The sequence below is a fragment of the Scyliorhinus canicula genome, chromosome 5 (assembly GCF_902713615.1).
Source record: "Scyliorhinus canicula chromosome 5, sScyCan1.1, whole genome shotgun sequence".
Classification (NCBI taxonomy): Eukaryota; Metazoa; Chordata; class Chondrichthyes; order Carcharhiniformes; family Scyliorhinidae; genus Scyliorhinus; species Scyliorhinus canicula.
Window position 1 is genome coordinate 90,698,693 of NC_052150.1, and position 14,281 is coordinate 90,712,973.

Sequence of the window (14,281 nt, forward strand, 5' to 3'; positions counted from 1 at the left end):
GTCATAAAAGACCTCTATTCTGATAATTATATGGATTTCTCAATAATAAACAATCTGTGACATCATGAAAGCGGCACAAAGTACAGTTCTCCACTGGGAGCCACCTCGTTCATGTCTTCCCCCTACATTACACCACCAGAAATCCCCAGTTTGCATCTCTTCAAAGGAAGGAGCATTTTTTCTGGAGGACATGATCTGCAACTGTTTGTGACCTTGGAAAGAGAGTAGATTGTTGGTAGATTTCCAAGAGCAGGCTTGATGGAGGAGGAGAAAGGCCTTATTTCCTCAGGGTATATGAGTAGAGAGGCCCTCTTTCTTCAGGGTACAGGATAAGAGAGGTCCTTTCCTCGTGGTGCAGGAAGAGAAAGGCTCTTTCCTCAGGGTGCAGGAGAAGAGAGACCCTTTCCTCAGGGCACAGGAGAAGTGAGGCCCTTTCCTCAGGGTGCAGGAGAAGAGAGACCCTTTCCTCAGGGCACAGGAGAAGTGAGGCCCTTTCCTCAGGGCACAGGAGAAGCGAGGCCCTTTCCTCAGGGTGTTGGAGGATGTGAGGCCCTTTCCTCAGGGTGCAGGAGAAATGAGGCCCTTTCCTCAGGGTGCAGGAGGAGAGAGACCCTTTCTTCAGGGTGCAGGAGGACTTCCAGACAGGTAGTGAGAAGGCACTAGATAGTTGCAAGATTTTCAATAAACTCCACTGAAAGTAAATAGCCTTCCACCAGCCATGTTGTAGCAACAAGAGCAGCACTGTATTGAGGCATTGGGATAGGCAGAAACACACTCAGGTGGCTAATTGATACTTCAATACAGCACAGAACAGTTTGACTTATAAATTTGGTTGGGAATGTTTATTTTGTAGTTGTTTTTATTTTTTGCCTTGTAGCAAAGCAGATAATTTAATGATCAGTACAGAGGGAAGGCAAGGTGTGGGATTGTTGGTGATTAGGAAATTGGAGTTGCATTTACGGATATTATAATCAGATGAGTAGATCACAGACACCTGTAAGGAAGGAAGTTGCAGAGGGATTGTTATTTGCCACTTTGCTTTCTCCTGCTCACTCTTTTCCACTTCCTATGCTGCTCACTGTATAGGTGATAGCAAAAGCTGTGTACTCATGTTGGTGAGATCGGGTATTATGCAGCAAATCACCATGGATCTTGAAACACCGGAAGTATTGACCTCCATGAAACGTTGCATTTCTTTGCATGCCATCTGGATGTTGTGGAAGTGGAATTCCTTTTGGTTGCTTCAACACATCAGTGGTCCTTTCTTTCACAGTTCATGTGTTAGCATGACTTTAATTATATGCATATTGCCCATGTGTATGTAGGTCGTGCGCTGGTATCATGGCCCATGTCATGGGCCTTGTTGCCTAGCAGCCATTATCATGGTGGCATGAATGTGGCTGGTGACAGATTGAACACATTGTGTGAGGATGCCAGACATTGACCTGCCAGAACCACTACATTAGTTCGTGTGCCAGCCGGACATTCAGAGAGTGGAATGCCTTTTGACTGCCTAACATCGCAGACTTGACCAGCGGCACCTGCAAAGTAATTTGCGTGTTGTCAGTGTCTCTCTCTCTGCATTTACAATTCTTAAGAAGCCAGGTGCTCTCTCCACCTGCTTCTCTCTGGCAAGAGAGAGTGAAATGTATTCAATGTATTTCGAATACAGAGCATCAGTGACCTCCCTCATGCACCCGTGGATGGTAAGCTGGGAGATATTGCACATATCACCTGCTTCACCCTGGATGGAACCAGGTGCTTATCCTTCCTGTCAAGCTGCAAGTCAATGGGTTGCAAATTACTTGTGGGAAATTGTCATCATCAGTGACTGAAATATACTGCTGACAGTAACAACATCTGTACTGGCAAAATCTTTTATAACCCCACAGCTGTGCGTTTGGGAGAAGCACGTGTCATAAAGTTAGATGTTCTGGGTTCTGTATACCATGAACTGAATCTTATCGTTGCACCATGATTGGTATTAATGATGATATAATGTGCAATTGAATGTGATTTGGTAGAAAAATCAATTATGCTTGACAACAGTGCACAATTTCAAAAACAAGCTGTTGTATTCCACAAAACATGGCTCAGATATAAGTTTCTGTCAGCATTAAAATTCAACTCCATGCCTGTTAATAAGTCAGGTTTACAGAACCAGGCTGGTCAACTGGATTCCCCCGGCAAAACTACATCTAAGTTTTGGTTCTGTCTTTTCTTGCAGTCCAAAATCTTGCATTAGTGAGGTGCAGTTTTTTTAATAGTCAATGTTTGTCCTTTGCATAGCATTGCTTCAATCCTTTGGGGGAAAAATATATTTAAATGCCAGTGCTGGCAACATGAAATTGAATTTACCCAATTTCACACAGTGTGGCATGGTCCGTGGTAGTTTGCCTTTTATTTCACCCATGAGGAATGGCCTGCTTAACCATCAGTTGTATGGCCTTTATTACTTGTGAAATGAAAGCTAGATTATAAGGTCGACTAAGTAGGTAGTTGTCTCGCTCCATACAAGATGGTGTAACCCATTTGACAGAGAATGTTAGGTCTGCAATAAACACACCATTCAGTAATGCAAGTGGAAATGTCAGGGATGTGCTGACTTTGCAGCTGCATCTGAGTCAATATTTTCTAGCTTTCTGTATAGCAATGATATCTGAGGACTGTGATTTGTTACAAAACACAATTATTCTCGCAAATATCCTAGTACCTGTCGGAATATGTCAGAACCTGAATCTAAACATATTTCCTTAACCTTTGATTGGTTCAACTATGTTACATAAGTGAACTGACATATCATCAGTTCAGATTTCATCTTTTCCTCAGAGATTACGGGCAGGATTTACCGCACAACGCATCGGGATTTATGTTAAATGCACCCCTCACCCCCCGGAAACCAGTGCGCCGTTAGTGGGACTGGAATATCCCACCGGCGTGAACAGCCAGTAAAGCCCTTTGTATCGATTTTGTTCACTGCAATTATAAATTTCTAATGTGAATGTTATTGGTGCTCTTGTATTGTTATTTTTTGTCATCAGCACAATCAGAGGACAACAGTGAATTAATAGAATTGGCAATATATGCACCAAAAACATGGACTGCGATTTGCCGGCCTCGTTGCATCCAACACGGGACGCGACAAGGCAGTTAAATCTTACAAGAGGCCACTCGTAAGATTTACGACACTCATTACAACTTGCAAGATCTAATGAGATCTCACGAGCCGTAGTGATTTGGATCTGTCCCTCAATTGGGTAGTTAGTCCCACTTGAATATATCTGCGCCAGAGTTACCCAAAGCGCGGGATCAAACGGCCTTGCCTCACAGACACCGAGCGGGCATCATTTAGCACTGGTTTCCGCAAACGTGGACCAAGCGTACTGGCACTGGGGGTCTGGGGAGTATTTTGGTTGGGATCCCCTGGGCGATCAGAGGCCCCAGGCTGGTCGGACTCGGCAGGGTGGTACCTTGGCACTCCCGCTGCTACTCGGGCACTGTGACACTGCCAGCCTCGCACCCTGGCAGTGTCACTCAGGCATACTGCCACATGGGTGCTACTCTGGTAATGCAAGGGTGTCTAGTGGCACTGCTAGGCTGACAGGGGCACTGCTGGAGTTCCAGGTTGGCAGATGCACTGCTCGTATGCTAGGTTGGCAGTTCCAGATGCCCAGGTGGCATCATGCTTGTGCCAGGTATCGGGCCCAGGGGTATCCTGCCCTTATGAGGTGGGATGTGGGGGCTTGATTGCTAGGTTGTGGTGTTGGGAGTGGGGTTCGGAGGCTGCTGTGGGGGGTCCAGAGATCAGGGCCCAATCTCTTCCAGGCAGTGGTCGGCTTAGCTCGTTAGTGCAGGAAATGAGTCTCAGTGCATCCACGGTAGGGTGTTCCTTGCTGAGGCCCAAAAATGAAGCAGAGTCCTGTTTAATAGGAGGACCATTCTCAGCACTGCAAGCACTGGGAAACACCCCAAAACGCTTCCAAAATGGAATTGTTTCTTTCCCATTAAATCGTGTCTGTAATCTCAGTGAGGTGCTGATAGGTCCGGAACTCTGAGGCACACTGCATGTTGGGGCTTCTAACTTACAAGTGCTGTGCTAGGAACCTATATTATAGGACCATATATTGACATATGGCACCCCAAAGTATCTAACCAACACAAAAATCTACAGGCAGTGTATTACCATAATTTTGACAGAACATGATAAACTGAGACTGTGCCAACATGCAGAAACTCGTGTGCCATCCACTGGCTACTGACATTTAAAAGTTGTAAGTACCTTCAGGGGAAGGAGGCTGTGTATAATCATCATCAAATTTTGGGCCCAATAAGAGGTTAGGTTTGATGGCCATGGTATGATGTCAAACCCACCCAAGGAAGTTTATTTTTAACACTTCATTTTTGGGCCTCAGCGAGGAACACCCTGCATTGAGAAGCTCAAGCATTCCAACCAGATTATGGAGCATGGGCTCAATTAAAATACACACTGGCCCTTACTGAGCCTTGTGCATTGTTTTACGCACTATGGAGCCCCAGCAGCAAGCTTGAAATAATGCGTTGATTAAAGAGTAGGCTTTGGAACATTGCACCCAATAATAAAGAGAGCAGTGCCCAGTGGACTTCAGTTCAGTGAATATTGGCTATTGGAAAAACAGCCCAATGTTACTCTCCTCAATACATTATCAAAACATGCTACTTGATAATAATTGTATACCTAAATTACCCAAAAAATATATTGCTAGAACTGAACTTTTGTTTTATATATACACATCGGTATTCAACTTGGCCTGTTTTGGCAGAGCTTTACAGCAATCTGTCCTTGACTATTTAGAATGCTATTTGCTGACCTCCAACTCCCACTGTGAAATCTGAGCTAGTATTTAATGAAAATTGAAGGCTTGAAGTATTACCACAAACTTAATAGCTTATACTGAATAACATGTACTTATAGATATTTCTCTAATATTCTTGGGTTCGAGGTATTGTCTGTGATTAGTGTTGGAGTTTTCTGAGGTAGGCTTTAACCTCGAATTTATTCAAAACATAACAAAGAATAACTACATCTGGAACCAGCCTTCTTATGAGGCTGCAAGAGAGAACCTGCTAGTCATGTGATCTTACATCACTTCCCAAGATGATGTAAACGGCCTCATTAACATATTCACGTTAACCTTTTAAAATTCCAATTCTCTTCCTTCATCTACTGGTGCACTGAGGCAGACTTTTGTCTGCTTCCATAGCTAGTTATTCCTGGAACGAGTCACTAGTCTGCTGTCAGAGGTGCATAGCTTGAGGGGCACCACACCACATCAAATGTGGCCAACCATTGGTGTTTTTGGAAGGATTTGCAGGTTGATACCTGTTTGGCCGTGTTATGAATGCATCTTCCATGGTCATTAAGTCATGGAATCTGGAGTTTCTGACTCAGCGGCAGGGGTGCTAACAACTGCGTCACAAGATTTCCTACATTAACTCTTTACACTACAATTTCTATATAACACTGCAATGCTACATAATGACAATGAGGGGAAAAAGCAAATTCCAATCACAAAACAATCAAATGTACATTGCATATTGTGGCTACACAATTTAGTCCGCATGAATTGATTGGCCATAATTTGATGCACACTGGCCGAAATATATTGGGCCCAATTCTGGGCTTGCTGTGTGCGCAAACATGTCACATCTAGCAAGTGGACTTGCTGTACAAAATTATATATTGCAGTTTCTGATCAACAGAGGATGCTATTGACTCAGGAAAATCTGTAGAGAACCCAATCACTAGACTTCTTCCCCCAAGCGACAACTAATCATTCCTGGGGTGGGATGGCATAGAGCAGCAAAGTTATTGAGAAAAGCAAACTTCCTCACAATACTGGGATGAATAATTTCTGTCATTCTGCTGGCAATGGGCTGTGTATTGCCATCAGGAAAAGGGAGAATTTCAGGGAGATCTGGTCCATGCTGGCAAGGCATCAATCTTTAAGGGGTGGCTGATTTTTAGTGATTAGTAGCTGAATCTGCAATCTCGGTCAAAATTACTTTCTCAGGTTATTTTGGGAACTTGCTTCTTCAAAATTAAGTTTGAAGGATTTTGGCCAACATTTTACACAGAGCAATTTTTAATTGCGAAAATTATTGTCTTTAATATGGGCCTTCTGATTAACAAAATCATATAATTCTTATTTGCAAAATTTAGAAGGGCAAGGGGGAAAAAAGAATGCCAAGTCAAGTGAGATTATATCCGAATTAGACTGCACACATCAGGAAGTCATGTCGATAGACTGCAGCACGCAAACATGAAGAGCATTGTCCTAATTAGACCTCAGCTCAATTGAGGAAGCAATAATATAGTTGTACTGTTTCCTGGAAACTAATATCAAAGCCACCTACCTCCACTGGAGGAATTCAGAATCAGAGAATTTAAAGTGCAGAAGGAGGCCATTCGGCCCATCGAGTCTGCACTGGCCCTTGGAAAGAGCTCCCCACTTCAGCCCATGAAAGAATTTGAAAAAGTGCTCTGGCACTTCTGCCTGGCACCTTTGTTGGCACAGTCTGGATGCTGGGCAGTACCAGGTTGGTACTGCCAAGGGGTGGAGTCTGAAGAGTGATGCCTGAGTTTGGAGTATCCAGTGCCTCTTGAAGGGGGAACTTCAATGCTGTACCTGTCCAACAACTGGGCCTGAATTTTCTGGATGGCGAGCGCTTGGCACCCACCAATCTGAGAGTTGGCATGTAGCGCATCTGCGCCAGCCCTGACAGGCACACATTCTATGCTCAATTGAGCTTTGATGGGCAGCAGGTGGGACGTCTATCCATCCTTGGAAGGAAATCCCGCCTTGGAGAGCTGTCGGCCAATCAGATTGATTGACAGCTCTCCAGCCCATCCAGGCACAGTGCTGTAGTGGCCAGATGAGATACTGCAGTGCTGTGCTTCAGCCGAAGTCCTGGGACTGCATTTCATGTACGTACTAATGCCCTGTGGCGGGAAAGTATGGAATGTCCTGGACGCTCTGGAGGGGGGTGATCTCAGTGATGCACTACCAATTACGACGAGACGAGAGTAGAGAGTAATTGAGGCTTTATTAAGCAGAGATGTGTTGCCTCCTGCAGCTGCTGCTGAAATGGCTGCAGCTCGGTGAGCACACACATTTATACTCCGCCTACTGGGCGGAGGCAGCAGGCAGGGATCTACCCCCGTACCTGTAGTACAGGAGCCTTACCGTACTACACCTCATATACATATTATATAAAGAGTGGTGACTACCACACTCAGTTTTCGGGGGCAGGCTGGACCTCCCAGCTCCCAGAGGAGAGAGATCTCCAAAGCTGAAGGGCTTTCAGATTGAGTCACCCCCTCCTGACTTCCTGCCCAAGGTGGAGATTTCTAACTTTATCAGTTTCCCACCCTTCTCTGACCAGCACACACCAGCCTACAAATTAAGACTGGGCAGGAAAAGGCTCTTAAGTGGCTATTGAGTAGGTTCCCCACCTGAGGCCCTGCCCGCCCCACCATAAACTTGCACCTGGGTTAGGACGGGGCGGGGGGGATCCCGGATAGAAATTTCATTCATGGAATTTTATGCTCCTCCCACTTACCCCACGCCCTTTCACAACCCGCGATGGGAAATGCAAAATTCTGACCCTGATCCTGCTCACATTTGATGTGCTCCTCATTATATGCTAACCTAACTACCTGCTTCGGCAACCTCGCCAAATTGTTGTTTGTGAAATGATGGTGGGTGCACACGATTCAAGAGGTGGTGGTCAGTCAGAATGGCAGATTACCTGCGAGGACCCCTTCGCCCCCTCCAGTACCAGTTTCTGCATGATGCTTGATCAACCTGTGGGAAATAAAAGACATGAATTAGAACTGACAAGGGGACAGAATTCAAAGTCCTCATTGTGGAGCTGATTTTTGTTTCATTTACCGGTGACATCAAGTCAGCATGATTGAGTGTTGTACAATATAGCTGTGCGATATTTAATCCTGTCACCAGGTATCTGTGAACACATCTTTCCATCTCCAAGTGCTCTCTCCCCCGCCCCTGCAGCAAGTGGTGGGATTTTCTAGCCTTTCCTGCCGGCAGGGTTTCCCAGTCCTGCCGAAGGTGTTCCCCAGCAGTGGGATCCCCAGGAGTGGGGTGCACGAGTCACACACAACACTGCAGGATTCTCCAACACCCCGCCGGATCAGAGAATTGCCGGGAGGCGGTGTGAATCCCACCCCTGGACGCTGCCGAATTCTCCAGCGCCGGGGGATTTGGCGGGGGCGCGAATTGCGCCGCTCCAGTCGGTGGACGCTGGCAGCAGCCCTCCCGGCGATTCTCCGGCCCGCCATGGGCCGAGTGGTCGCCCGTTTTCGGCAGATCCTGCCGGCGTATGTTACAACAGGAATTCGACCGCGGGACCTGGTTCCGCAGGCAGCGTGGGGGGATCTGGCCCCGGGGGGTGCCCCTAAGGTGGCCTGGCCCGCGATCGGAGCCCACCGATCCGTGGGAGGGTCTGTGACGTGGGGGCACTCTATTCCTCTACGCCGGCTGGTGTACCAGTCCGTGATGGTTGCTGCGGAGATGAACCCCCACCCGCGCATGGCTGGGATGATGCCAGTACACACTGGCGTCCCGCGCATGTGCCAACTCGCACAGGCGGCAGAGGCCCTTCGGCACCGGTTGCCGTGGCGCCAAGCCCCTACCGCGCCGGCCGGCGCGGCAAAAACTAATCTGGTGCCGGCCTAGCCCCTGAAGGTGCGAAGGATGCGGGGTGGCCCGACGCCGGAGTGTTTCACGCCACTCCTTCGCGCCGGAGTTGCCCGCCCCGCCAGTTTCCGATGAATCCCGCCCCTGATTTTCTGCTTCTCCCCGGAATTTTGCACTCTCTGATAGAAGGGAGTTATAAATGTAAGAAATGGATGATGTGGAGAGGATAGAATGACAACATTTGCGGAAGGTGGCAGTGAGAAATGGATCTGAGAATGCACTAAGGTGAGGGTGAGAGCCAATGTTGGGGGGAAATATGCAGTTTGTAGGAATCAGTTGTGTTAATCTGAAGAGTGCTGTGGAGGGAAAGTAAAGTCAGACTGACGGTGTTTGCATTTGACTGTGACATGCCACTCGCCTTCCCTTCCCTGCTGAGGTCATTAAACCCCTTGGGTCAGTGTAGCATGATTAAAAGACCACACTCCTGCCGCTCACTTCTTCTGTGCTTTCAGCACCGCCTGCTTGCTCTCAGAGGCTGACCCCTTCCTCCCATCTGCCAGGAATAGCATTTCTCTCAAGGCTATTTAGTGCCCATAGCATTACTTCAAGGGGTCCATTTGGAAGACCGCCAGTTGGAAGAGAGGGAGGGTGTTGGGGTGGAAGGAGGAGGTCAACCTTCCCATGTCAAGACTCTGTCATGATATGCAAACATGCAAGCAATGAACACTCAGAATAGGACACAACCAATGGGAAGTCAGGACACTCAGAGGTGGCATCACCACAAGAGGGCATGACATAATAACTATAAAAGGTATGAGGCACTCACACCCTGCCTCTTTCCACAGACAGACATCTAGAGAGTTAGACAGGGTTGATCAGCAGCATCACACCCCAGCACGTGGCTTAGAGCAAGCTGGTACAGTTAGACTGAGTTACTGCAGTTAGATTAGCAGAGAATCTAACTCATTTGCGAACTGTGTTAATAGTTCAATAAACATGTTGAACTCATTTCAGAGTCTGGAGAATCCTTTAGTTAAGACTGCATCAAGTAGCAGCCTGTATTATCCGAAGCAGCATAACACAACAGCCTCTATCAGAGATGCTCCTTTCTCTGTTCTGATAACCGCTGAATGGATCAACTCTGATCTTTAAGTTGGGTCCTGTGAATTATTAACATCTAGGAATAGATCATGATCATATCCACCTTTTCTGTTGATCATGAGACCTGGATGCTGTGTGTTAATATCACAGCTGAGGTAAAAAAGTTCACTGCAGCGTCCCTTCCACTATCTTTTATCTTTTTAATCTGATTGCTGCCTCCCATGCTGTGAGTGAGTCCTAAGGTTATAATTCTGCCCCAGGCCTCAGTAATTCAAACTATATCTGGTTCCTTGCAACCTATTATTACCCTTATTTCCCCTGTTTTATTCAGGACACTTTGTGCACTGCTGTACAGGTAGTTCACCTCATTTTTAATAGACACTCTTCACACTTCACTTTTGACCATCTTTTTCTACTGGAATCTTCTTTTCCAGTCACTGTTGGAGAGGAAAAGTGAGTCAGAGAAATCAGCTTTTTTTAGGAATGTTAGCAGTAAAAAAAAGAATAGAACAGATGATTCACAGAAGATATAAGAGAAGCTTTGACAAATAACCAGAAGGAACATATGCTGGAGGAGCCGGGAAACAATTGTTATTTTGTGCACATTCCCAGAGCATTGAAAAGGAAACTGCTCTTGGCTCTTGGCACAAGTAATTCTCAGCTGAAGTACTCCCTACCAAGAAAGCCTATAAAGACAAAACAATTGCAAAGCATGCCTTTTCTGTTTACTTGGATCCAAAGCGACCCCATGGAAAACTGTCATGTTGAGTCTCCTGGCCACAAAAGATTTACTCAGTGGACTCAGATCAAGAATGCATTTAGTCTGTCCCTCGTTGATCTTCACTGATCTGAGAAACAACCCTGGAAAAGGAAAATCAGAAGCTGACTCACCTTGCTGTGCTCTCTCTAACACACCTTCTACAAGCTGCATATTGACTAGCTTTACCAGAAGCAGCAATGTGGGGATAAAGCCAGACGTAAGTGTATCAGAAGATACAGCTGATATAATTTGAAATTACAGATAATTTCATTGACCAAAAACCTCACAATCTGAACATGAATTTTAACTGTTGATATATTAATGCAAAAAAAATGTTTAGTATTGCCAACAATTAAAACATGGCAATGTTATTTCCAGAGGGAAGTGAGTGACCCGGGAGGGGTGGGTGGGGGGTGAGAACAATGCCCTTTGACCTGCAGCATCTTGGTTTAAATCCAGCTCAGACTTATGGATCAAAATCTGTTCACAATTCCAGCTGGAAGGATTCTCAGTGGAAGGAGATTGGGCAGCCTCAACACAATTGCCAGTAGACATGAACACACAGCACCAAACTGCCAATAATTCAACAGCACTAATGGACGTTTAATTGGCAGATGTATTCAGAGAGGCCACAAGAATGTGTGTGTGAGATGGAAATGTGATTCTGGTACAGCAGGGTTCCTGAGGTTAAGGCAGGTTGTTGGGCAGAAGAGTCTTCGCTTTACTTCATATCCAAATTTTCTGACATTTAACCTTAATGCTTGAGCTTTAATGCCCACACTTTGTGCCCAAAGCAGAACAAGCAGGCCATTGGTAACATTCATATTTCTAAAAAAAAAAGAATGCCTTCTTTTCCCTTGGCTCCACATAAATATACTGCCAACCAGTACTCAGCTACCTGCCTGAACACCCATCAAACCTGTTTTGACCAATGTATTTTTTGGTTGAAACAGCTACTGCAGTGATTTTGAATGCAGTTATACTGTCATATGAAGCCTTATATTCTATTTATACTAAACAGAATCACCAGAAGGGGGGGCGGGGCGGGAAGTGAAGTCTGCTGGCCAAATTGTGGTCGCACATCTGAGCCATGTGCTGTGGTATAAAATATTCCCATCACATTTCAATTTTCATATCTCTTGGAAAGCAACCAGCGGCTTTTACAGTCCAGTGCATACATCCCAGAAATGGATGTTGTTAACTCACAGTTATTTTTTTTTCTTTCAAACCATTCCTTTGACTCGGTTAGTTTTCAATTAATATTAAAAGAACTATAACTTGGAAAATAATTGAAATCGCAGTGTTACTTAGGTCTGTAACCATTTTATATTCTTGGCAGCTGACGGAGGGTAGTGCTGTGCTTTGTGGCACGAAGCAAACACATTTACGGGTTTGCAGTGGTATGTAAACACACTGCTGCTCATCAGTATGTATTGTGATTTCCTGCTCATTTGCATATTTTTCCCACAGAATGTAAAAGCTCAGTTCAATTGGATGATCAGAGATTTGCAATTGCTCCTACTTTCAGGTTTGAGCTCACCCCAGGGCAGTGAGCAGCCTGTGTAGCTTTATCAGCAGAGATCAGCTTGTCTGTCAGTATACCTCGAATGAATTACACTCCTCTGAGCACAACCGGCCAAAATATTTTATTTTCTTCTGGTCCATGGATTAATCAGCAATGGACATCTGTCTGCGCTATTATTCATTCTCTGGTGCTGTTGATAACGGCAGTGAGATTATCGTGGTGCACTTTTTGAAGTAGGTAGCTGGAACAGTTTCTTCAGCTACCCCCCCCCCACTCCCAGTTTTGGCTGCTGTCTTTAGTCTGACGCGGAATGCAAAAACAACACAACACAAGTGCATGCTGAAATAAATGTTGACTTATTTCTCCTCTTTACAGGCGGCACATGCCAAAGCAATGCGCTTCCTGCCTTAATACGCCCGCCAATCCCAGCTATGCAGCCGGCCTTGGATGTTAAACCATTTCTTCCATTCCCACTGGACACTGCTGCTGCGGTCAGCCTATTCCCCAATTTTAATGTGGTGAGTTCTTTGTTACCATTCTCTATTGTGGATTGGAGCCTAACTTTGTCTGGGGATGTGAAAATGTTCCAGTGCCAACTTTAATATTCCCAAAAGAGAAAGCAATGGTGCCAGTGCATGATGAGTTCTTCAGAATATGTCCAATGTGAAGAATTTTATGCTCTTAGACTGTTTATAATTCGACTTTCTGATAACGCTGCATCTTAGTTAGCTTGAGTGTAAGCTCCATTTGGTACAGCAGTGGCTACTGCAAAACCTGTATTCAGCCATTTCCGAGAGTTTGGGTACAGCACATAAAGCATCGTCAATTTGTGTATGAAACAACTTTTTTGGTTTTTACTGAAAACTATTCTCTACTGAGTAAATTGTATTGAAATCTCAATGTGTATTATGCACAAACATTTCATAAACAAACAATAGTGTATTGTGCTTTGAGGTATTGAGTGCAAAATATATTTTGCAGATTGTAAAACAAGCACATGCTTTGTAATATATTACAGCTATGAGACAGAGATTTATAGCTCTTTAGTACTAAAACAAGGAAGTGAATTATCAATATATTGACATATTATCTGTCAATATTGCTGAAGCATATTTGAACCAACTGGGAATAGGATATTTTAGATCTGGTAATGTGTAATGAGACATGCTGATTGAATAACCGCATGGTAAAGGATTCTCGAGATAAGAATGATCATAACATGGTGGAATTTCACATTGAGTTGAGGGTGAGAAATTGGGCCTGAAACTAGTGTCTTAAACTTAAATAAACACAAGGGTCCGAAGACAGAGTTGACGAAAGTGAAATGGGAAAATAGATTAAAAGATAAGGCAGTAAAGAAGTGACTCTCCAGAAAAATACATTACATTGAGAAAGAGAGACTTTATGAGAAGGATGTGCTATCTGTAGCTAACTAAGGAAGTTAAGGGTGGTATCAAATTGAAAGAAATTATGTACAATGTTGTAATGATTAGTGGTAGGCCAGAAATTGGGACTATTTTAGAAACCAGAAAGAAATGGCTGAAAAAAAAGGATAGAGGGAGTAATTGAAGTATGACGAAATAAACTGGCAAGGAATTAAAATTAAATAGACAATAAAAGCTTCGATATGTAAATAAAATAGGGAAGGATTATCAAAAGTGAGCATTGGTCCCTTAAAGGGTGAGACTAGGGAATTAATAATGGGAAAGGAGGAAATAGCAGAGACTTTGAACACATATTTTCTTTGTCTTCACAGTCAAAGGCATGAGAAGCATCCCAAGAATCTGCAAAGAGATATAGACAGGGCAAGTGAATGGATTAAGATTGGGTAGATGGAGAGTGATGTGGAGAAATGAGGCTTTCCGCTTTGGCAGGCGGAACAGAGGAGCAGAATGCTACTGAAATGGAGAGAGACTCAGAATGTTGCCATTCAGAGGGATCTGGGGTCCTCGAACATGAATCACAAGAAGTTAGCGTGCAGGCACAGCAAGTTATTAGGAAGGCAAATGGAATGTTTGCCGGAATTGCAAAGGAGATGGAGTATAAGGGTGGAATTTTACAGCCCCTTTATGGGGTAAAATGTGGTGAGCTGTTCAAATGTCCATTGACTTCAGCTGGTGTAAAATCACACCCTAATGGTGGGAAGCCTTCAGCTGATCTGAGAGCTTCAATTAAGTTACTGTGAAAAGCCCCTAG

The 14,281-nt window shown here is 44.8% G+C and overlaps 1 protein-coding gene across 5 annotated transcripts in view; it reads left to right on the forward strand.

Moving 5' to 3' along the window:
* LOC119966118 (zinc finger protein 385D-like) overlaps positions 1-14,281 on the forward strand; it is a 1,141,865-nt gene that overhangs the window by 732,241 nt on the left and 395,343 nt on the right. For all 5 annotated transcript variants that reach the window (XM_038797352.1, XM_038797351.1, XM_038797356.1 and 2 more), the window contains one exon: positions 12,461-12,603. In XM_038797352.1, the coding sequence (XP_038653280.1) occupies positions 12,461-12,603 (143 nt within the window). The remainder of the gene's footprint in view (positions 1-12,460; positions 12,604-14,281) is intronic.